Source organism: Betta splendens, chromosome 5 (assembly GCF_900634795.4).
Source record: "Betta splendens chromosome 5, fBetSpl5.4, whole genome shotgun sequence".
In the NCBI taxonomy this organism is placed as follows: Eukaryota; Metazoa; Chordata; class Actinopteri; order Anabantiformes; family Osphronemidae; genus Betta; species Betta splendens.
In genome coordinates, this window is record NC_040885.2 from 5,392,185 (window position 1) to 5,415,775 (window position 23,591).

Sequence of the window (23,591 nt, forward strand, 5' to 3'; positions counted from 1 at the left end):
CAGTGACCAAACAGCTGTCAGATCAAATGTTCCACAGCAGTGAAGACAAAGAAGACAGACATTGTGTTTTGTTTACACAGCAGTGTAATAAAGGAGTGTACAGCCAGGTTCCCCCAGACACTGCTCCTCGCTCGGCTCCCGGCATCGCTCGCTCGGTGGAGTGTTCTGTTCTGGTGGAATTACAACACTGCCACTTATCCACATGCATTGTTTCAAGGTTGCTCACAAAGACATCATTATGGATGTGCAGAGATTTGCACAGATTTGAAAGCTTCTTAATGAATTTGTATTGTTGCTACAGACGCAAACTTGACAATAAATGCTTCCCGTGGTGACGCGGACCTGCTGAGAGACGATAAGAACGCGCCGCACCAGGATCGGCTTCCTGCTTGGCTCCCAGTTAACCGTGGGACATCGGCGGCTGCAGCACGAACAGCGGCGCCGACTGCTCCTGATTGCGACAACAAAGGCGCCGCTCTTAGAGAAGTCAATCAGGGGACAGTGGAGATGTTCTTCAGCAATCTGTGGCCCTGCGTTGTCAGAGGGACTGGGCTCAGGATGATAATTGGGCGTGGGCCTCGATAGCGACGAAGCAACATGGCCTCAGTAATGAGATTAATGATGCTGTGTTAGGTCTTGTTTCACCAAGGAGAGGATTATCTCCTAACAGCCCTCCTAAGGTGAAGGAAAGGACAATTACTCAGCAGGGCCATTCGCTGTTCAGGCTTAGCTCAAAATGATGTTTGTGTGCTGGGTCAGGCCGCATTCCCACAGAAAAAGGCAATTCAGTCAAAGTCTGGGTAATGAGCGTTCGGAAGTCAAAGTCGACGCTTTTCAGCCCGAGTGGTACAGAGTGTAGAGTGCATATGAGCTCCTGATCAAACAGGCCAGCGTGAATGTAAATATGCCTCCTCCACATGACGGACCAGGGCCAGTAATGATGTTTGCTCTGACAGAGATGGGTCCCAGATGGGTTTTCCTGAGCTCTGCCCTCTGAACTCATTCATTACAAATTGTTGCTGGTCGGTGACAGCATGTTCACACAGTCCACATTCAGGATGTGAGGTGTAGCCTGGACCCACAACCAGTGGCAGAGCTGGGTCACTTCCACAGGCCAGTACAGAATGTGAGGCTTCCATGTGGCTGCAGTCACATAACCTGCAGCACAAGTGTTGGATAAGACCCCTACTCGAGACGAGTGAGTGACTCACATGCAAATAAAACCATGTTAATGTGTATTAGTTTGGATGTTGTCAGTGTGATGCGCTTTCCGCACCTTCATTGACAGGTTCCAGATTTAAACACATCTGTGAAGCATCCTAGTGTGGATTCTTGCTTATCACACAAACATCACTCCCTGGTCCTCGATCCTCAGACAAAAACAGGAGCCTGTGAGACGTCCGGCCATGTTTTACCTGTCTCTGACCCTCTGCCACACAGCATGGATTTGATTTTTATCGTAGGGTTATTAGAAAAATGAAAACAGTCAGTTTGAAAGAGGAAAAAATAAAGCAATGCCTTATTTAAAGGATCATAAAAAAAGGAACCGTCTGAAAATAAAGGCTCATTAGCAAACAAATGGAACGCATCAAAGCATAAAGGGCTCTTTACAAAGACATCCACCAGATATTAAAAAGGCTGGAGGCAAACGTGGCTGATGCACAAACCATGGCTTTTTCTTAGGGTTTATTTTTTCATGAGCACATCTTTAAACTAACATGGAACGTTCCCTGACATGAAGGGAAATGAGCGCTGATGAGCTTCATCTGTTGGGTCTGTGATCGCGACCACCATTGCAGGAGATTCTGGCCTCACGTCCAGGTTTTTAGTCGCATGAGCCTCAGAGTCAGAGCTAAAGGTGTTTTGACTGCGCTTTGGTTGGTGAATGGAAAGTGGAAACGGTCACAGTCGCAGCAGCTGCTACATGAGCAGACTTCAAACATGACCCTGTTCATGGTAACGACGCTCCACGGTGAAGACAATGTTTAAAGACATTTGAGCTGCACATCCCATCATTGAAGTTTAAACTAATCAAATCATACGCTGGGAGGTGACGATCCAACGTGAAACGTCTGTTCAATGATCTCATCACACTTGAAGTAAGACAAAAGTAGCATTTCACATTTTTCAGAATATGTTTAAAAGGTTTTTTAGGAAATACCCCAAAAACAAAGCTTCATACTAAGTGTTTTTCATATATTATTATTATTATTATTATTATTATTATTATTATTATTATTTAGTATTAGTATTAGTATTATTATTAGTATTATTATTATTAGGACAAAACATCTTATTTCAAGAATTTTACCAGTCCAATGTTTTTGTTTTATTTATTAGTGTAATTATTGTTTCATTATTATTTATTTATGATGAGATTATTTTATTTATTATTACTAAAATGATTGTTATTTTATTTTTACTAAAAACAATACAAATGGCACAGTCACAACATCATCAACATCAACATCACAACAACAATCAGGAGACAGTTCCCACCATCACTTTATAAATATAAAGATTTAGGGTGACTTATTAAAAATAGTGTTTTCTTATTTTAATATTGCGTCATTGCTGATCCATGATCCAAGTGATGGATGTGAAGCAACCGATGCATGTGACTGTACATTAGTTTTATTGTCATCAGTTTAAGCTGTGCTGGCAGTAATGCACTTGCAACGATTGTTAAAAGATGAAATGTGGGGATTTCTGAGATGATGGTGGGAATCATTGTGAGTTTGTAATTGTTTGTGATGGTTAGTTTAGTGAAGCAGTTTTCTCAAAGATGAGGTTCCTCACAGACATAATATAAGTGAAGTTAAACCTCCATTAATATTATTTTAAAACTAAAAATCAGTTCAAGATGCAACGATAAACAAGCTGATATTAGTCTAAATAGGTAGAAAGCACTGTTGCAGTCACACACAGACAAACGTTCCTTTATTGTGTATTTATGGACAGTTTGCACATTTATGAATTATCATTAGCAACAAAGATGATTCATCAACTGTAATAAAACCTCTTGCAGTTGTATTATTTGGAAACATGAATATGAATAAATAGGTTGTGAATAAATCTTTTTTCCGTTCCTCCAGTGACTGAACTTGCTGTAAACATTATAAATCAATTCATCTAGCAAAAACATATCCTAACATTATAAAATATGATTCTTCAGTTCAAGTCCAGTGTCTTGGAGAAAAAGCAGTAGTGAAACGCCGCTATAATACAAACTCCAGTACATTATGAGGTTCTTCACTAATAAAAACTGACATCAACCATCTAGAGGAAAACCTACTGAGGTGCACAGGAAGGACGTTCTCTTGATGCGCATGGGGAAAGAACACGGCTGATGGACGTTCAGAGCCTCCTGTTCTCCAGCTGATCGGCAGCTCTGAGGCAAACAGTGTCATCACATTTAAACAGAGGTAACACTTCATTGTGCATGTGCTCAGATATGTACCATTAGTAAATATGTTGACATAAGCTTCGGTACCATGTTTGTCTTCGGTGTCAAGAAATTAGAAGTTGTAGAAGAGAGAAGGTGTCATGGCATTAAAATGCCAGTTCTGTCATTGACATGGTGCTACAATAAATTTGGATTTTTGAAGTTAGTGCGAGATGCTTCCAATTTATGGGATGTTTTGAATGTATTTAAGCCACAAAAAAGTGTTTCTGTAGTTTAAACAAAAGGGGAAGACAAGTACCTGACATGCTGTGAGAAGTAATGTTTTAATATTTAAGCAGAACTCTTGAAATACCTTTGAGCTAGAAGCAGGAAGAAGCTCAGCTCAGGTTCAACACTTACCTGACAGGAAGAGCCTCGACGGCTGCTGCTCCCAAGGTCAAACAGACATTTTTACATCACAAATAAAATTTAAAACATTTGCTTCGGATTTAAGGACTTTAAAGGGCAGTGGGTTTGGAAGCCTTCGTTAAAATATCCAACAATAAATCTCTAAATATACTGACTCTAGATCAGATGTTGTGCCAAATTATTTTAAACACATACCATCTGTCATTTCAATATATGCACTTTATTTTCACAGTGGAAATTATAATAAATGGTGTTAGATATGACTTTTCTATATGTTTTTTAGGTTTCTGTAGCAGGATGCTCTGGCTTCACGTATAGCTGCGTAGAGACTGGGACTTTAAAGCCTTCACACCACAGATAGATTTTGGAATAAAGTGCACTCTAAGCTCTTATCTCCTCCCAGTACATTAGTTGTGCGGCTTCAAACTGGACAGAAGGCTGCGGGCTCTCCTGGGGTCATTCATCAAGGTTGTACAGTGGAGAAACGTGCCTGTGTTGGTATTAATAGCCTGGGGTGAAGTACTGTAGGTCTTCTCCGCCGAGGAGACGATCCGGCAAACCTCACTTCTCCACGTCTTCGCTGCACGAGAAGCAGCGAGCGTCAGCAGATCGCGTGGGAAGCTCCATCCGCCGCGTCCCTCCACCCGCACAGGTTCAGTAAATCATAGCACTCTGATAAATTCATGATCCATAAATTATCTTTTCTTTGTATACAATAAAATTAAATTGATTTGTGGCAATTAAGGCAGTCTTTCCATTTATAAACAAGACATTTAACCCAGAAATTGTAATCAAATAGGAAAAAATTAAAAGGTCGCACGTGTCCCAAAGAAGTCTGTTTTACTTGGTCTGTAGTTAAAACCTTTTTGTTCTTAATCTCCAGAAAAAGGTCCCGTTCTCCAAAAATCCTTCTGGCGCTCATGTGCTCGTCTGGTTCCCCTGCAGTCCCTCTAGACCTCACAGACGCGTCAGGTTCTAGATGCTGCTGTGCCGGGGCTATACGTGCACCGACGGCACGCTCTTGTTCAGGACCTGCGCCCTCATCAGCTGCACGCTGGTCATGATCTTCTTCTGGTGTCCCATGAGCGTCACCCCGAGTCTCTGGATGTCCCTGTGTCACGTGCAGGACAAACACAGCAAACATGAGGCTGGACATGGAGCGGTTAATAAACAGCCCACTCGGGTTTAATTGGCCACTTGTCAAACACACGACTTACAACGTGCTGGAAGATGCTCAAGGTCCTTTACTCGAGATGAGAAATCTAGACTAGAAGCCAGGATAAAACTAAGAAAACATTCCCATGATCCTCAGCGAGAAAGGTGTTTCTGTGGGTTTTCTGCACTCGTAGTAGAGTTCAGTGGCTAAACGCGGTGGATGTGTCAATTAACCGAGTAAATCAGGCTGATTTGTCTGTTTGCCAGATCTACAGCGAGCGGCTTTACGATTCAAGTTCGCTAGACGTAAAACTTACTTCAGCTTGTCAATCAAACAGCCAAAGCCCTGAGTGCAGTGAATTTCCACTCTGGGATCTTTAATCTACATGCATCAGCTGCTGGAGCGCAGCAGTTTAATGCTAACGGTGAGCAGCTCCCATCGCTCTCCATCGCACTCAGCTCTTACCCCTGGTTCATGCCCACGACGTGGCCCAGAGTGTGGTACCCGCCGGCTGCAAAGTGGTCTTTGTAGCGGCCCATCTTTATGGTGTCCAGCCACTCATCCACTGAGTTACAGCTGCTGAAGTCGGGCAGAGCTCTCTCCATCAGCGGAGGGCTGTTTAAGCTGCGGCCGAGAGAGAGAGACAGATGGCTGTAGTTAGAGAGAGAGAGGGAGGAAGATGAATGGGAAGACAAAAAGATTAGTTGGTGGGAGTTCAAAAACCAGGAAAAGAGTGGAAAAGCGAGCGCGCGGCAGAGCGGCTGGGGAAAAGGAGCAGCAAATCAATAGCACTTAAAATGATAGAGAAGAGGTGGCTGTGGAGGCAGCAAGGCTGCTTTGGCTTGATTAATACACGAGACATGCCTGACATCCTACAGTGTCCTCCCTCCCTCACACACACCGCTGGCTCCGTGCGGCCTGGGATCACAGGCCCATCGTGACCCCCCACGGATCAATGTCAGTATCACAGCCAGGCTTTTACTTAACACACAGCAGCTTACTGGACCACAGTTTCATCTGCCTGATAACTTTGAGGGAAACTTTGGGCTTGGACTTGATCCCACTGCGTTGGTGTTTGACTGCAGTGGGATCAGATTGGATTTCCTCTGCCTCCACGCGGACAGTTGCTCAGTGGCCCAACGCTCTGTCATCATACATTGTCCTGGAGATCACTTCTCAGCCCCTCGCAGGCGGCGCCCTGCTTTGATTTGCAGTCTAATCCGCTAATCACATGAGTAAATATTTGATTAAATGGTGGTGAACTGTCTGGCCAAATTAAATCAAAAGTCTTCCTGGCATGTGACACAATGTGCCCGTGAAGCTTCAAATGTGGCTCCATTCAGCGGCCCACCCACCTGCAGAGAGCGTCCAGAGACTTCAGGTTCTCTGGGTTGCGGATTAGCTTGTCAAGAACGGTGACTATCTGGCAAAAGCGAGGCCTCTCGTTGCGATCCTTCTGCCAGCAGTCCAGCATGAGTGTGTGCAGAGCGGCGGGGCAGCCCATTGGGGCGGGCAGCCGGTAGCCCTCCTCCACCGATTTGATCACCTGCACACAAGCAGCAGAGTCTAAACATGAGCAGCAGAGTCTAAACACGAGCAGCAGAGTCTGAGCACGAGCAGCAGAGTCTGAGCACGAGCAGCAGAGTCTAAACACGAGCAGCAGAGTCTGAGCATGAGCAGCAGAGTCTGAGCACGAGCAGCAGAGTCTGAGCACGAGCAGCAGAGTCTGAGCACGAGCAGCAGAGTCTAAACACGAGCAGCAGAGTCTAAACACGAGCAGCAGAGTCTGAGCTGCAGCGACTGCAATCTGAGTACAAACAGCAAACGGCACTCACGTCTCTGTTGGTCAGGTTCCAGTAGGGCCGCTCCCCGTAGGACATCACCTCCCACATGACCACGCCGTAGCTCCACACGTCACTGGAGGAGGAGAACTTCCTGTATGCTATGGCTTCAGGGGCTGTCCAGCGGATCGGGATTTTCCCACCCTGTCAGGAGCATCATTAGTAGTAGAGGGCAGTGTATGTGTGTGTGTGTGTGTGTGTGTGTGTGTGTGTGTGATATTATGCACATGTACTGGGCCTGATATAGTAGTGGGGCCCTAAAATACCAAATGTTGATTCAGAAAAAGAGCAGGACAGGAATAGATCTGCAAGTGTAGCAAGTCTGTGAACTACTTCTTGATATAAACTGACAATTAATTACGTTGACGAACGCATCCATCACTGCAAACCCACCAACTGCTGCCCGTGGGCCATTTAAACATCTGAAGGATCCTTTAATTTCTCTGAATGTCCTGCATCACATACACTTGACCCGGTGCATCCACTGAGCACAACTTGTGATTCTAATATCCTTAGTCTGTTCAAAGTGACTTTAAATCCGCCTTTATTCACTTTGCTCCAATTCCAGGGGAGGAAGGGGAACAGCGTTAATCTTTAGCCATTATCAAGTGTTAATTTGAGCTGTAATGACACGGCAACAATCTATGATCCTTCCCCTTCAGAATGTCTGAGTGATGCTGCACATAATCACCTTGCTCTGTGTAATCTGATGGCTCTGCTTCAACGGACTGGAACAGACAGAGTCAAACTCTGATTTCCATCTTTGTGTGCTGAGAGCTGATAGCATCACACTCTGGAAGGAGCAGCCTCCTCTTTTTTGAGACCAGACTTAATATGTTTGTTCCCCTCAGACTGCAGGTTTAATATTAGACTGTTCTGTGCCGGAGCACAGAGCAGTCGGTTCTGCTCTGCTGTCACCTTTACTGTATTACTATTGCTTCTGTACAGTTTTACTCCTAACTTTAACTTTCCTGGTTGTGTGAATGTACTGGACATCTTCACTTGTTTGTCTAATTTTTCTGTCTATTTGCCCAAACAACGCTTTCTATACAGCTTGTCTTGATGAATGTGACATTTCTGACTCTTGCTTTACTAGTGTAAACTTACACTAGTGGTGTATGCAGCGTCGGGATCGTCCTCCAATACTCGGGACAGGCCGAAGTCCGACACCTTACACACCAGGTTGCTGTTGACCAGGATGTTGCGAGCGGCCAGGTCCCTGTGGATGTAGCCCAGGTCAGACAGATAGGTCATCCCTGCTGCAATGCCACGCAGCAGCCCCACCAGCTGGATGATGGTGAACTGGCCGTCGTGTCTCTGCAGAGAAGGAGACACAAGCGTCAGGAAGGAAAAGGCAACGACAGCGTCAGCTGGAGATTAGAATGTGATGGTAAAGCAGCAGAACAGATGACGAGAATGATAATGGGACAGATTTTAATCAAGATCGAGGAGAGAATTAAGATAAAACATGACAGGGATTTGCTTCTAAGTAGAAATCAGCAGTGTTCTCACATAAGCAGATACTAAAGCTGTTTGACATTGTCGATATAATAACATGATAAATAATAATTCAACCTACAATATAGTGTGGATCAGTGAAGAACAGCACAGTAGCTATCAAATATGTGCTTATGTGTTGCCTTCAGTGACCTGCACTGGTCTAATCTTGAATGTGTTGGTAAATGGATGAATGATGGTGTAATGAGTTGGAGTCAGCTGTAAGTTGTAAGGTTTAAATGTCACGCTGCTTCCAGTCAGAGCTACGACCTCCATCCACTCAGAGTGTGTGAACACACAGTGTCATTGTGTTTGCGTGACAGGGTTAGAAACACACACAACTACACACCTTTGTTCTACACAAGATATTGATCCGACACTGTTTATTATTGCCACACAAACTAGTTAACGGTGGCTAATGCTAACTGTCTGATTCTGTGTGGACATAGAATTACAGTAAACTCTCAAATACAAGTGTTTCGGGTTGGATTATTAAATATTTGAGCTTTGGCATCACAGCTGTTTTGTCAGGCGTTAACCTGGACTGTGGCCTGGGTGTGGGATCACACATAACCCCTTTGTCTGCTACTGTATATAACTCCATCCACAACTTTACTGTGCAATGAAAACAATGGTAATAATAAGACAAAGTTAGCGTGGAGGAAGTCGTACTTAAGTAGTAGATAAATAGACCAACCCTGAGGAAGGAGTCCAACGAGCCATTCTCCATGTACTCTGTGATGATCATCACTGGTTTGCCTGAAAGAACAAACACAAAGAGCCAGAGATGGTGCTTCAGCGTCTCTGTCATGAAGCACTGCTGCATGTTCTGTGTCTGCGGATGGAGGATCAGCGCTGCATCAGGCTCTGATGTGCTGGAGCGTTGGCCATCAGTCGCTGGCGGCATTGCAGCGATTCCCGTGCTTTCGAGCTGAAGGAGACAGGGCTACGGTGGTGTCTTGTTTCACACATTTGTGGTTTGGAGTGAAACCAGCCATCCGCTGACACAGACGAGGTTCAAAATATCAATATTCAAGTGAAAGTGCAAGTACTGAAAACTCTCCATGCGCACGTGTTTGAATTGTTGAACTTGACTTGAACTGGACACATTCTCAAAGGTGACAAATGGGTGGATTAGCAAATAATATGGTTTAAAGCAAATGACTCCAAATGGTTGACATTCTGCAAACCAGTGCTCTGAACAACATGCGGGCGGTGAGTTGCACGTACTCTGGGTCACCACTCCCTCCAGACGGATGACGTTGGGGTGGTCAAACTGAGCCATGATGGACGCCTCAGCCAGGAAGTCCCTCTTCTGCTTCTCCGTGTATCCTGCCTTCAGGGTCTTCAGGGCCACGGGGATGTCGCGTTTCCCTGGGAGTCGCATGCGTCCATAGCACACCTCTCCAAACTCCCCTGAACACAGGATCAGGCCAAGATGAGCGCCTCGCTTTACCCTTGAGAACATGCCCTCTGCTGCGTTCTAGTCATGAAATATGCTGCAGAAACGCTCTAAACGCTTGTCCTCAGCAGACAGACGCTGGTTCCTACTTGTCCTCCCCACTTGTGTGTCTGTGTGGGTCTGCAGGTGTCATGACGCGCGGACACAGTGTTAGCATTCCCTGGCCGTCTGCGCTTTGATTGACAGCCCCACGCAGCGCTCTGATTCCGCTCTGCCATCCTCCTCTCTGCTGCACACCACAGCCTTTACACCGGCCAATGATTTTACCTCGGCTCAGCCACCGCTCTCACTGTGCTCCTGTTTGTCAGTGTGTGTGTGTGTGTGAGGCAGAGTGAAAGCACAAAAGTTCACATTTTTACCTGAACCGATGATTTTCTCGATTTTGATCCTGGAAGCTTCAATTTCTCGGGCAAACTCGTGGACCGCCTGGCAGGGGTCCTCGTATGTGTGCGGGTCGATATAGAACCTCGCGTCGGGGAATGACACTAAGATAAACAGCATTAGCATTTGGTCACATATCGGAGGATGGGAGCAACAGCACATCTGAGCCCCTGTCACCGCTGTATGGAGGGAAAAGCTGATGAAAGGGGAGAAATGACTGGGAGAAAGGCACAGACACAGACAGGGAGCGTCTGAGCAGCATGCGGACGCTCTGATCACAGCCACATGGAAACTGTTTGCTTTAAGAATAAACTTTATTACACGGTGATCAAAAGGCCACATCCTCACAAAATGCCATCTAATCTAGCATTTCTAATAATGGTGGAATGGACAAACATACCGTGGCCGTTCTGGTAATGCATCTTCTCCTCATCAGAGTCCTGGAAGGCTTTGCTGTAGCCACAGTGTCTGTACAAACAACACACAAAGGCTTTCATCCACAGAATCACACCGCTCTATGAACAGGCTGGAATCAAGCAGGCATTAATAACCAACAGCTAGAGCAGCTACAGTTAAGTGTTAAGGCAGAGAATCAAATGGACATGCAAATAGACAACAAAGGGAAAGTCAGACGCAAAAAGCTGCAAGAAGGGAAACAACGCAGATCGCTCTGGGCTGCTTTGTTTTGAACAGACTCAATGTAAATTGAGTACTGCACATAATATTGTAGGGCTCTTAGAAAGTTGGGTCATAGGAGCTCATAGAGCGATAAGTAGGGAGTTAAAGAGAGTCGTAGGCGTTATATAGAAAAACCAGCAAACATCTATTATGATCCAGTAGGCGCCACTAAAAGCTGCTACGACTGTAACGTGTTGATACTGAAGAAGCAATGCCACGCTTTTAATGGTCTCTGTTTTCTAATTGAATCCTTCCATCTACAAATTACAATATCAAAGATGCTTTGTGAATGTCACACCAGGAATCAACTGTGTCTAAATCACACTGTTTATTACACTGGCTGTAAAGAAGTCAAATTATTAGTAGTAGCATTAGCCAGAGCACTGATCAAAGCTGCAGCAGAAGCCATTGGCGTCTGTGTAAACGATCAGACTGTAACACTTGAGCATTTCTACATCCAGTGGCTTTAAACACACTGCATAACAGCATCACATGTCCTATTTAGAAGTGAATAACTTAACATGTTTGAATGAAGAGTCATTTGGTGCAATTAATTATGCAATAGAGCGCTACGAGGATGTAGGTTGAAAACATTAGAGGGGAGGAAATTATGGGCTAGTGGGATAAGTGGGAATGTTTGCTTTGCAAACTAGTGGACATAAATCAACCGCACTAAATCCCCTGTGAATTCATGACATGTTAATAAACGCCTTAAATCAAGAAGACAACTGTTCACTGATAGAAAGCATGCAGGTCAGTTTAAAGCCAGGTGACTATCACTAACATTCCTTCCATGTGTTATAAAGAAATGCATAACACTAAGTTCTGATCACAGACAACATTACAAAGAGCGGCACAGTAGAGAAGTGTAAGAAAAGTGTTCCACACACAGCAGCGATGGGTAGTGTGGTAAAGTGTTGCCTTGCCGTTTCCTGCAGATGATGATGGACAGGAAGGTGATCAGGCCGGACACCAGGGCCATGCAAATCCAGATGATGGTCATGGTGTTGTAGCGCATGGGGGCTGCAAACACACAACAGACACGTTGTGTTAGCTTAAAGTGAGCGACGGTCCCAGCGCGTCAGCTGGGAAACAGAAAGGCCTCTGGTCCAGGGTCCAGACTCAGCGTGAGGCCCTGTGGTTTCCTCCCACAGTCCAGGCTGACTGGAGACTGGAGGTGTACTGGTTTACCTGTCTGATGGACTGGAGACCTGGCTGCTCACCTGATTGACTGGAGGCTCCAGCATGTGACCCTTACTGTATGAGGACAAAGTGGTAGGATATGAATTGTATGAATGAATATGTATTTGGACCGTCTGGCCCAGATAGAGGGAGCTCATGAAGGAATGAACACAGATCAGTGGTGACCAGCACGCGTGCCCCTGATGCACAGTCGACTGTGTGCATGTCACAGCTTTCACTGGAGCCAGTGGCTCTGTGCACTTTCCCCTACATCCCACCATCTTAGCTTACAGTAGCTTATATATGCTGTAGTTTTGTACTGGGCCAGTGAGTCTGTCTCTGTCTGTGCTGTCTCTTATTTACTGTTCTGTGGCCATATTGACTGTACTCTGATCTGTACTGTACTTAGCTGTTGTGAGGACAAATAAAGGTTTTCTCATTCTTTTCATATCGGGATGGTTGGTGAATGCAGCACATGTAACATGGAGTGTTGTTGGATGTGGTCCGTCATGTTGCAGAATCAGCAGTGTTCAGTGCGGCAGCAGGAATGAACTACACAAGTTGTTGTAAGTTGTCTGGAATCTGCAAGTGTCTCAGACAGACATGAAAGCAAATATTCAGGTAAGTGCTTGTGTCAGCTGAAATGACAAGCTGAGGGGTGAAACCTCAGCAGCTGCTGATGTAACGTTAGCCTCCTCCCCGGCGCTCAGTGGGAGAGAGAATAATGACGTGAAACAACACCAGGATCCGCTGCGATTACATGGTTCTAGAGAGCAGAAAGAGGCTTCTCAGTGCGTTTCCATAAACTTTGGGACTTATTGATGACGCAGCATGAGCCGGCAGGCGCTGGTCAGGGGACCATTAGCAGTGAATCAGGGGTGGGACCAGGAAGACGGGGGTGCAGGCCTGGAGCACAACACCCCTATTAGGAGAGAAAGCTCCTGTAATAGAAGGTGTTTTATGTCCGTGCTGTACCTGCCGGGGGGGGCTCACTGAGACGTCTGAGCACCTGTTTGAAGCTGGGAACGGCCCTCCAGCAAATGGATCAATGGACCGGTAGGGAGCGGCCTCTTTGGGCCGGACCACGCTGCGCTGGGCCTTTACAAAGCGGACCCTCTGCTCCGGGCTGCACCTCTCACTTCCCGTCCTGGGGCTCGAGCACACGGAGCGCACACAAGCGTTGGCTTCACGATCTACAAACCTGCTTTGCCTGTCTGAATCTCCACGTTCTGGCTGAAGCGGCCGCAGCCTGCTGACGTTCTGGCTCGGACCTGGAAGATGTACTTGGTGCCTGGCTTCAGCCCTGACACCCGGGCGCTGGTGTTCTTAGACTTCAGAGTGGAGTAGCTCTGCTCTTCATTATCCTAAAGACAAACAGACACGTTTAAAGATTAGGTTGGAGGCCATCGGCTCACTGCAAAACCAGCGTTTGTCACCTTGACAACATGCTGGTCCAAACAAAAACATTTGTACTGAAGCACTAAACCTGAGCAAAAGGCACCTGTTGCACGTGTGGAAGCTTAGTTTGGATCCTGCAATCTTCTCTGAAGCGTTTTAAATGGTGAAGGTCAGTCAGACGTAATTTATAGCTTTGGATTAGCTTCTCACAAACACAAGCCTGGCAGCTCCTCTGACAATGTTTGTCCTGTATTTGTGTTTCCTTTCAAGTCTTAATTAGTTATGAGCTTTATGATTATCACCATGCTCAGTCATGCACAGTCCCATTCACACCACCGGCACCGGCTGCATGAAAGCACCACGGCCCCGGCTCGACCCGCAGCCAGGGTGCAAACACAATTCAGAGGTATTTTGTAAACGCGGGTATAAAAAAGCAGGTAATAGCAGGAGGTGCAGGGAGCATCCACACGGCACAATGGGTCAATCAGTCATGTGTCCCTAGAAAGTACAGGGGCCTAATAAGAAAGACTGGGTGCAGCGCTGCGGCGGAGGCCTGCTCTGTCTTCATTATCACCCTCAGCTAGCGAGCGGCGCACACGCTCGGCTATGACTCATTGTTTAGCACAGGGCTACAGAAACCGTAAGGAAGCACATTGCTGACTGGTCCACTTGAAATCCCCCATGTGCACCGGGCCCCCGAGCGAGGCCAGATTAAGACGCCGGCTCAGGAGACGAGCTAATCCTTCACCATCCTGCTTGTTTGGCTATGAGACTGTCAGCTTCCAGACTGCTCCCTGCGCAATTAGCTGATTCCTATCGAAACACACATGGACGGCCTCCATCACACACGCATGCACACACATGCACACACGCATACACGCACGCGTACACGCACACACGCACACACGCGCACGCACGCACGCACGCACACACACACACACACACACACCCACGCGCACACGCGTATACGCACACACACACACACACGCACGCACACCCACGCGCACACACACGCACGCACACCCACGCGCACGCACACACACACACGCACGCACGCACACACACGCACACACACACACACACCCACGCGCACACGCGTATACGCACATGCACACACACACACGCGCACGCACACACACACGCGCGCACACACACGCACACACACGCACACACACACACACGCACACGCGTATACGCACACGCACACGCACACACACACACACGCACGCACGCACACCCACGCGCACACACACGCACGCACACCCACGCGCACGCACACACACACACGCACGCACACACACACACACGCGCACACACACGCACACAAACACACGCACACACACACACGCACACACACACACACACACACACATACACACACACATACACACACACACACACACACACACACACACACACACACACACATCTTACATGCCGGCCTCTTGCTGTCACTGTCCCTGTCTGTGTTGGAATCTATCAATTCATCTCCTTCATTTCCTTCTTTCCTTCCTTGACCCCCATTTCCTTTCAATTAACAGCAGGGTCCTTTTCCAGGATTAGGTTTTCCAGCCTCACTTCTCTGCGTTCACAGCATGTTGGCTCAGCTTAGTTACAGCCCTTTGAAGACAATGAGCTTATGTGTCCAGGTAAAGTGAGAACTGTGTTACCTTTTCCCATGAGTCCTCAGTAGTTTCATGTCTCGTGTCATTTACAGGAAATAAACACACACACACATGTTTTTGGGATGTGCACGTGCAGGTTCTGGTGCTGCCCTCGTACCTTCTCGTAGTACTTGATGTCGTACTCCAGAATCACTCCGTTGGGCTGACGCGGCTCGTGCCACAGCAGAGTCACGCTGTTCTGACTGGTGTTCTCCTGGCGGATGGCCAGCACCTCAGAGGGCGCTGCACAGGAAGCAGAGGACGGACCTGCAGTTAGTTCAACATGTGCTTTCTGGCTGAAGCAGGCGCTTCTTCTAGGCCATGGACCTGGTTGCATGTGTGTGTTTGTGAGGCCAGTTCAGGGAGACCTGTCAGACACGACGAGTGTTTGCCGACAACAGAGTGAGCAACACAACCTGTTTTTCATTATCAGCACCAGACACTGTTGAGACAGCACATTTGTCCCAAACACTGGTTTTTCTGAGAGTACGGAGAGAAAACAGGATGTGGGATCACGGGCACGTTCAACGATGCGGCATGAACACGCGCAAAGAGAAATCTCAGTATATACAGCTGCACGAAGTAAATGCAGCCTGCACACATCTGGAGCTGTGAATGAACAGCGGCTTCGGACGTTATCACGCCATTCAGTGGTCATTATCAGTGGTTCAGCCCATACGTATGAGTCGGTAGGTGCCCATCTACCTGCTGGCAGCGGTGAATAGGTGCAGTAGGTCCTCGTCATTGATTCGTAAGGTTGATTACGGCTCGGATGATTTAACCTGCAGAGTCAGTAGGGGCGCTGTTGAGCAGTTGTTGTTCAAACGGGACGATCAAAGTTTTTTAATTTGATTTATTAGCGAGCATTAATTAGCAAGTAGCTAGCGGTATTGTGTTAGCTAACTGTAACCTGAACCCCCCACCCGTTATCCAGCCCTAACCCTAACCACAATAACCTCTAAAGCTGCTTAACATAGCATCTTAGCTAGCTGCTAGCTGTTCGCGAGTAGGTAGAGCAGGCACCTACTGGCCCGTACGAATGCGCTGATAAATTCTGATCAGCCCATTCGTTATGCCTGATAACATCCGAAGCCGGTGGAATGAATGAGTATTTTCCCCAAAGACCAGGCTGGTGCTGGTGCTGGTGAGAACAGTGGAGGGGCGCGTGTCACGTCCTGCGTCTTGCTCCCTACCTGCCTGGTTTGTGGTGATGTTGACCACTGCGTACAGCGGAGACTCGCTGCTCAGGTGCGTCACAGCGTTGGAGGCCAGGATGCGGAAGGAGTAGTTGGTGTGGGCCACCAGGTTGAGCACCGTGACCCAGGGCTCCGTGAGCCCGGCCTGGCGAGGGATGAACCGCACCGCCGCGGTGCCCGTGCGCTCCACCAGGCCTCCCGCCCCCAAGCCGGCCCCCACGGGCGCCTTCCCCGCCCCGGAGCCCCCCGGGGACGAGGCGCAGTCCTCGCACAGCCCCCCCTCCCCCGAGCACCTCTGGCACAACAAGCTGTACTGCAGGTCGCTGCGCCCTCCAGTATCCAGAGGCCGGTCCCACTCCAAGTTGACCGAGGTCCCGTTGACTGAAGAGATGACGTTCACTGGAGCAGAGGGAGGGCCTGCAGAAAAGCAAGATGGAGGCTTGAGTTCATTGGCAGGTTGGAAGGCGGTTACAAAGCGTGATGCTGGGTGTGTGTGCTCTACTGTTAGGTGGCTCTGTCTGAGCTCAGGGGGCGCTGGGCCTTACGGGAGCACGGAGCCGCCGGTGGGTCGTCCGCCGCCCGATAGTAGCTGGAGTCGCAGGGGCAGGAGAGGGCAGCTCTGGTCTCTGAGTGGCTGTGCTGAGGACATTTACCACAGAGGCCGTCGCCCGCCACTGGCTTATAGAAACCCACCTCACACGCTGCAGAGAGAATAAATAGTGTAAACAGAGAGCGTGCAGTGAGGGGCTCTGATCAAACTGGTGGAGTGCAGGCAGAAATGCATGAATCACAATCCTCCAGCAGGCTGTGCATATCAACTTATTGAGAACTGTGTCATCTCCTCCACAGCATTCATTTCAGGACAGACCCCCCTCCCAAATCTATGTATAATTACCGGCCTTGTAGCCGTGGAGACCACGGAGCAGGGGAGATGAAAGTCGGGCTCCTCTCTGCTCAGATTTGGGCTGAAAAGGCTCTGAACTGTTGATACTCCCAGGGAGACCATCAGAATCCAGACCGTGTTTCAACCTTATTCAGCTCTTCTGATACATATTCACTTTTAACTCTGCGCTGATTAATAATGGAGGGCGCTCTGATAAATATATTCTCTTTCCAGGCAGTTAATAGGCTTGGGCTGTGGTAAATGGGGCAGGCGTGAAGCTGGCATTCACTCACTGCAGCCGACGCCACAGGATCATTTATGTGAACTTTCCCCTGAATGCTGAATGCTAGTTTACAAATGCAGCATTCCTAAGATTTTATATGAACGAGCACTTTAGGCCCCCATACATGAAAGGTGGTTTATTATAAAGGTGGTTATTATCTTAGTTACACGTCAAAATGGTGAAGCAGTAGGAAACCTCCTCCAGGATGAAAACATGACAAATACAGTATATACAAAAAACAAAGCTGCTATTACTAAGATGCGTTTTTCTTTTTTTGGTGTAAAGACAAATGAATGAATGTGACATATTAGTATCTGAATATGTCAGAATCCTTGATTATTGAAGAGAAGCATCGTGAACATTTGGCACCTGGTTGGTTTCCTCCTCGACTCACTTCCTCAAACACCAATGTAACACAAACAGGATCCACTACGACGTTCGATACATGAAGTCGGACCAATGGAGCGACGGCATCACTGCTCGTCTGCTCGTGTGTGTGTCTTAAAGCTGCTGCTGCTCTGAGGGCTGTGTGAACTAGCTGCTACGTTAGCGACAGGTACCATTCTGCTCTCATCAGTGCTTGAAGTTACAACCTGTGGTTTTCTGTCCATGTACAAATATAGACTAGAACTCTGGAAAGGCTCAGCTTTTCCTTGACCACTGACCTTGAGGGACCTGCAGTGTTTGCAGTGCACACAGCTAAGAGGCCTGAAGCCTGACTGTGGGTCATTCACCCTGCGCTGTGACTGGCAGGCAGAGGTCACTGTGAAGCGCTGTGCAGGGCCTAAAATGAAGCGTTCTCCTTCACTGACGTGATAACGCCACTCTGGAAGCTTCCAGAAGCTTCTAGAAGCTTCTGTCCTCGTTCATCTAGCCCTACAGAAGCTCAAGGTTTTTAAAGGGTTGGGGAGAGTGCGTCCCCCCAATAGTGAAACCCCACTCAATGCAACAAACTGGACTGTTTCTTTGCATAGTGATGTGTCCATCGTCTAATAATAATGGCTCAATTTAGTTGTTTTAGTTTTCTGACTGTGTTTTAGTTTTCTGAGCCTAGTGTTTGTTGTGATGATTAAGTTCAATATCTTACCAAAATGCTGCCTAAATATTGGAGCTTTCCCTCTAAATTTCAATATTTAGGCTCAGAATTATCCTGTTCACCACACAACTATAACACACTCCCACACACCTGCATGAAGTGCTGATGGTGTAAAACACAGAGCAGATGCTCTCTCTCTCTCTCTCACACACACACACACACACACACACACACACACACACACACACACACACACACACACACACACACACACACACACACACACACACACACACACAGAGTCTTGTATCTGGGGATGGGAGGCGACACAGTCCTTCTCCTCCACTTGAGGGACCCTCATCTCATCGAAGCCAGACTGTTTCTTTTCACTGTATTTATTCTCTTCCTCCTTTTTATCCTGTTAATCCTTCCATCCCTTGATGTGTTTGTGAAGCCCCTGAGTTAAAAAGCAGGTCACGATAAACATCAGAACAGCTCATTCATCAAGGAGAGAAGCGCAAGGACTTTGAAATTTCTGGCAGTTTCACCAGGAGCTCTGCACACACACACACACACACACACACACACACACACACACACACACACACACACACACACACACACATATATATATATATATATATAGTAAGCCTAAACAACCTAAGGCAGAATTTATATAATAAATTATATAAATATATTATAAAATATATAATAAATTATTGATTCAGTGATTGACTGATAAATTGGAAGCTTCTGGGAATTTAAATGAGCAAATGTGTTTATTGCACAGCTCATTTATTAATATTATATTATTATTATAGTTATATGAGAATTGTGAGATTTAATTTCTTCTTTTTTTATCAGTTTTAGTAACGATGCAACATGCCAACGTTGTAACAAGTTTCAGTTTAAACCACAGCAGCTTCTTGGTCACCGATCATTGCTATATTTAACAATGCAAAATTTGATTTTTATTGTTTAAGCTATTTAATAACTGAATAACGTTGAAGATCAAATCAGTTCAGTTCAGTTGAATTCAGTGGCATGAGGACAGGTTTGAACTATGACTAAGTGGCAGCTGCTTCTCTTCTTGTGTTTGGTCCCACAGCTTTAGGCAAAGCGTTTACACATCGCGTCCGTGTGTGGGCTCATGTGCTGTGTGGTGTCAGAACCTGTCAATGCAACACACTCGCTACGAAGAATTTGCATTACAATGAATCTTAATAGTCCGTGTGCGGCGCCGTGTGCTGACCTTGATTTATTCTCTGTATAAGTGGGTAAATAAATACACCGGGAGAAAAGAGGGCGAGAGACCGGAGGAGAAGTAGGCTCTGAAAATGAAAAGAGTAAAGACAAAAAAAATCTCTGTTCTGGAAACAGGTTAAATATGTAAACTGGTTATTTACATTATTCATAGACTATATGTAATATTCAATCAATACAGCAGCTCAGCCACTAAATCCACTTTTTCCAGGTTATAATGTCACTGTTTCACTGTTCTAAGTAGAACTTGTCAGGAAGCCTGGGAGGTTCTGTGTAGGTGACTCGGGTCGCCCACACGCCCACCCTCCTTAACTGAGGCTGGGCTCCCTGGATGCTAGGGTTCTCCCTATGGATGGATGCTAGGGTTCTCCCCCCTGGATGCTAGGGTTCTCCCTATGGATGGATGCTAGGGTTCTCCCCCCCTGGATGCTAGAGTTCTCCCCCCTGGATGCTAGGGTTCTCCCCCCTGGATGCTAGGGTTCTCCCCCTGAATGCTAGGGTTCTTCCCCCTGGATGCTAGGGTTCTCCCCCCTAGATGCTAGGGTTCTCCCCCTGAATGCTAGGGTTCTTCCCCCTGGATGCTAGGGTTCTCCCCCCTGGATGCTAGGGTTCTCCCCCCTGGATGCTAGGGTTCTTCCCCCTGGATGCTAGGGTTCTCCCCCCTAGATGCTAGGGTTCTCCCCCTGAATGCTAGGGTTCTTCCCCCTGGATGCTAGGGTTCTCCCCCCTGGATGCTAGGGTTCTCCCCCTGAAGGCTAGGGTTCTCCCCTCCTCTCGTGGCTGGGTGTGGATGTTCTCCTCTCATCATCCTTTGACAAGTGGCATTGTTAATGCTCCAATGTCTGTCTCACCCTCTGGGTGTTAAACTACAGCTTTACTAACCTTCTAGTGGGACACTCAACACCAGGACCAGATAAACAGGCTTTCTGATCGTAGCTGTAAGTTCTGCTTTCATTTACTGTTATCACTATTAATAATGTTGGATTATTATACTTTTAACATTGTAAATCATAATTATTAAAGTATTGTGTGATTAGGTGTAACAATACATATGCAGGTGTATGTATATAAACGTATTAATATTAACTCAAGAACAGTACTGCAGTTATTTAGCTACTAAAGTGTATCTTGTGTGTGTGAAAAAAAAAAATATATATACACATATATACTGTATATATTTTGTAGGCACAGTATATGTGGCAGCTAATCTGTGATGTTTTTTTATTTGTTCACCCTCATTTTCATCACTTCATTTTAGACACCACAGCAACACAAGCTGACATTTATTGCTAAGAAATTAACTAAATTGTTTGATTCTGAATTGACCTTTAAACTTAATTTGTCAACAAAAACAGTTCTAACACTTCAAGAATGTGTTGGTGTCCTAATCCTGGTGCTGTGTTGACCTTGTAAAGGAAGTGAGCGCACTCCAAAATCCAGTGACAGACTTAGCCAAAGGCTCCGCGGCCGCCTCCCCAGGGAGCACATGAAGCCACTAACAAGCCAGCGCAGCTGTCTGAGTGATGGATGAGCGTGTCGGTGAGATCAGCTGTGGAAATGGGACACCCTCGCTTTGCAGCACTAGTCCGGACGCCATCCACTGGACTGTCACTCGGCTCTAAACGGAGGTGTTCCCTTTCAGTTCCAGCCAAGCCTGATTTACCCAGCACTGCATCCAGGTGCAGGCAGATACGACCCTGAGGAAAGGAGTTTGTCCTCTGGCGTAGTGAGTCATCAGTCTGGTCACATCGCTATTTAGGCCATTAATCGGCTGCTCTTAATGTCAGTGGGTCTTTGTGCCATTACTGTTGTAGGAGAATCCTCTTCCAGACACTGTTCTTTCCTTTAAGAGAGCAGCTGTTTTGAGTGACATTTCAGAAAAAGCACATCTTAAGACATAACTCAAAATGTAAGTAAAACAGTTTAGCGTGTGCTGCAGTTTAGTATCAGTGGCTCATCTCAGCCTGAAGGCTAGTAAATGACACCTACTGCAGAATCTGTGGCAAGAGAAGCCTGCTGAAGTGAAATAATATAATAATAATATAAAACAGCCATTAGAATGAAATCTAGTAGGCGCATGATAGTTCCAGCTTCTTTTATTCTTCTATTCATTCAGTTACATAATAGTATTGTAACAAGCAACCGACCACCTCTCAAACACTGAACGTGCCACCAGCTGCTAATGGAGCTTGATCAGCACTGTTTCACAGTGTGAGACACAAACTAAGACAAATCGCAAGCGAGGCGTCGCTGTCTTGAGTTGGTACCCATCCCTGCGTCCCCCTGTCGGCCTCCCTGCTGTGTTCACATCAATTCCATCAATGAAGCCATCACAAAGGGAACATTACCACAGTGTTTTCCTGTGAAAAAGGACCTCGTAATTACAAATCAAACGAGACAAATACATCCCAGTTAATGAGCGTTAAACGGATGTTAATTATCCGATTGAATGGCTGTCACCATTAAACTGTGTCTGATGGAGGGAGTGGGAGGAGGAGGGGACGAGATGGGGAGGAGAGGGTCAGGGAGAGGAAGCACGGCTCACAGCAGAACAGGGATTTGAGGCGAGCAGATTGAGAAGATCAGACGTGTGCAGTGCTCGTGTCGGAAATGCAAGCGAAGAGGGGGACTGCGCGTGGGGAGAGTCAGTGGGGGAGGGAGGCCAAACTATTCTTTCTGACATTAGCAATTGCTGCGAAGCATCAGAGGGGAAATTCATCAACTGTTTCAGATTATTTATATATCTGGAAAAAACAAAGTGCTGAGAGCGAGAGAGCTGAACACAAGCAGGAGTCACACTGCGCTAATGTGGTCACCGCCGCTCTAACAGGCAGCTCCAGTCACAACATATCACCCCAACAGCGCAAAAAAGGAACGTTCACACACTTAACATTCACAACAAGGTACGAGTCCACTGTGATTCATCAACAGCAAGAGAGTACAGATGGAACAAGTCTGAAGCTTGTGTTTTATGTGTGTGTGAGAATGAAAAGATTTCAGTCATTACTGAAAGATGCAAGTGAAGAACAGAAGCACCAAACAACCCCCAAAAGACGCCAGGCCTCCACAGACGCTCAGCCTCCACAGACGCTCAGACACTCAGCCTCCACAGACACTCAGCCTCCACAGACGCTCAGCCTCCACAGACACTCAGCCTCCACAGACACTCAGCCTCCACAGACACTCAGCCTCCACAGACGCTCAGACGCTCAGCCTCCACAGACGCTCAGCCTCCACAGACACTCAGACACTCAGCCTCCACAGATGCTCAGACACTCAGCCTCCACAGACACTCAGCCTCCACAGACACTCAGCCTCCACAGACGCTCAGCCTCCACAGACACTCAGACACTCAGCCTTCACAGACACTCAGCCTCCACAGACGCTCAGACACTCAGCCTCCACAGACACTCAGCCTCCACAGACGCTCAGCCTCCACAGACGCTCAGCCTCCACAGACACTCAGACACTCAGCCTCCACAGACACTCAGCCTCCACAGACACTCAGCCTCCACAGACGCTCAGCCTCCACAGACACTCAGACACTCAGCCTCCACAGATGCTCAGACACTCAGCCTCCACAGACACTCAGCCTCCACAGACACTCAGCCTCCACAGACGCTCAGCCTCCACAGACACTCAGACACTCAGCCTCCACAGACACTCAGCCTCCACAGACGCTCAGACACTCAGCCTCCACAGACACTCAGCCTCCACAGACGCTCAGCCTCCACAGACGCTCAGCCTCCACAGACGCTCAGACACTCAGCCTCCACAGACACTCAGCCTCCACAGACACTCAGACGCTCAGCCTCCACAGACGCTCAGACACTCAGCCTCCACAGACACTCAGCCTC

General features: G+C 47.2%; 1 protein-coding gene across 4 annotated transcripts in view; it reads right to left on the minus strand.

The window, feature by feature from the left end:
- Nucleotides 1-2,912: 2,912 nt before the first annotated feature.
- The window catches only part of epha8 (eph receptor A8), a 56,869-nt gene continuing 36,190 nt past the window's right edge, over nt 2,913-23,591 (minus strand). Inside the window, exons 7-20 of one of the 4 annotated variants that reach the window (XM_029150151.3) lie at nt 16,815-16,970; nt 16,267-16,686; nt 15,192-15,316; nt 13,213-13,375; nt 11,756-11,852; nt 10,552-10,619; nt 10,130-10,255; nt 9,539-9,724; nt 9,006-9,067; nt 7,919-8,128; nt 6,806-6,955; nt 6,326-6,516; nt 5,436-5,594; nt 2,913-4,925 (exon numbers count right to left, since the gene is read on the minus strand). In XM_029150151.3, the coding sequence (XP_029005984.1) occupies nt 4,811-4,925; nt 5,436-5,594; nt 6,326-6,516; nt 6,806-6,955; nt 7,919-8,128; nt 9,006-9,067; nt 9,539-9,724; nt 10,130-10,255; nt 10,552-10,619; nt 11,756-11,852; nt 13,213-13,375; nt 15,192-15,316; nt 16,267-16,686; nt 16,815-16,970 (2,228 nt within the window). In that variant the 3' untranslated portion in view covers nt 2,913-4,810. Of the gene's footprint in view, nt 4,926-5,435; nt 5,622-6,325; nt 6,517-6,805; nt 6,956-7,918; nt 8,129-9,005; nt 9,068-9,538; nt 9,725-10,129; nt 10,256-10,551; nt 10,620-11,719; nt 11,853-13,212; nt 13,376-15,191; nt 15,317-16,266; nt 16,687-16,814; nt 16,971-23,591 lie in introns of all 4 variants that reach the window. The other 3 variants (XM_029150149.3, XM_029150148.3, XM_029150147.3) reach the window with 3 other exon arrangements.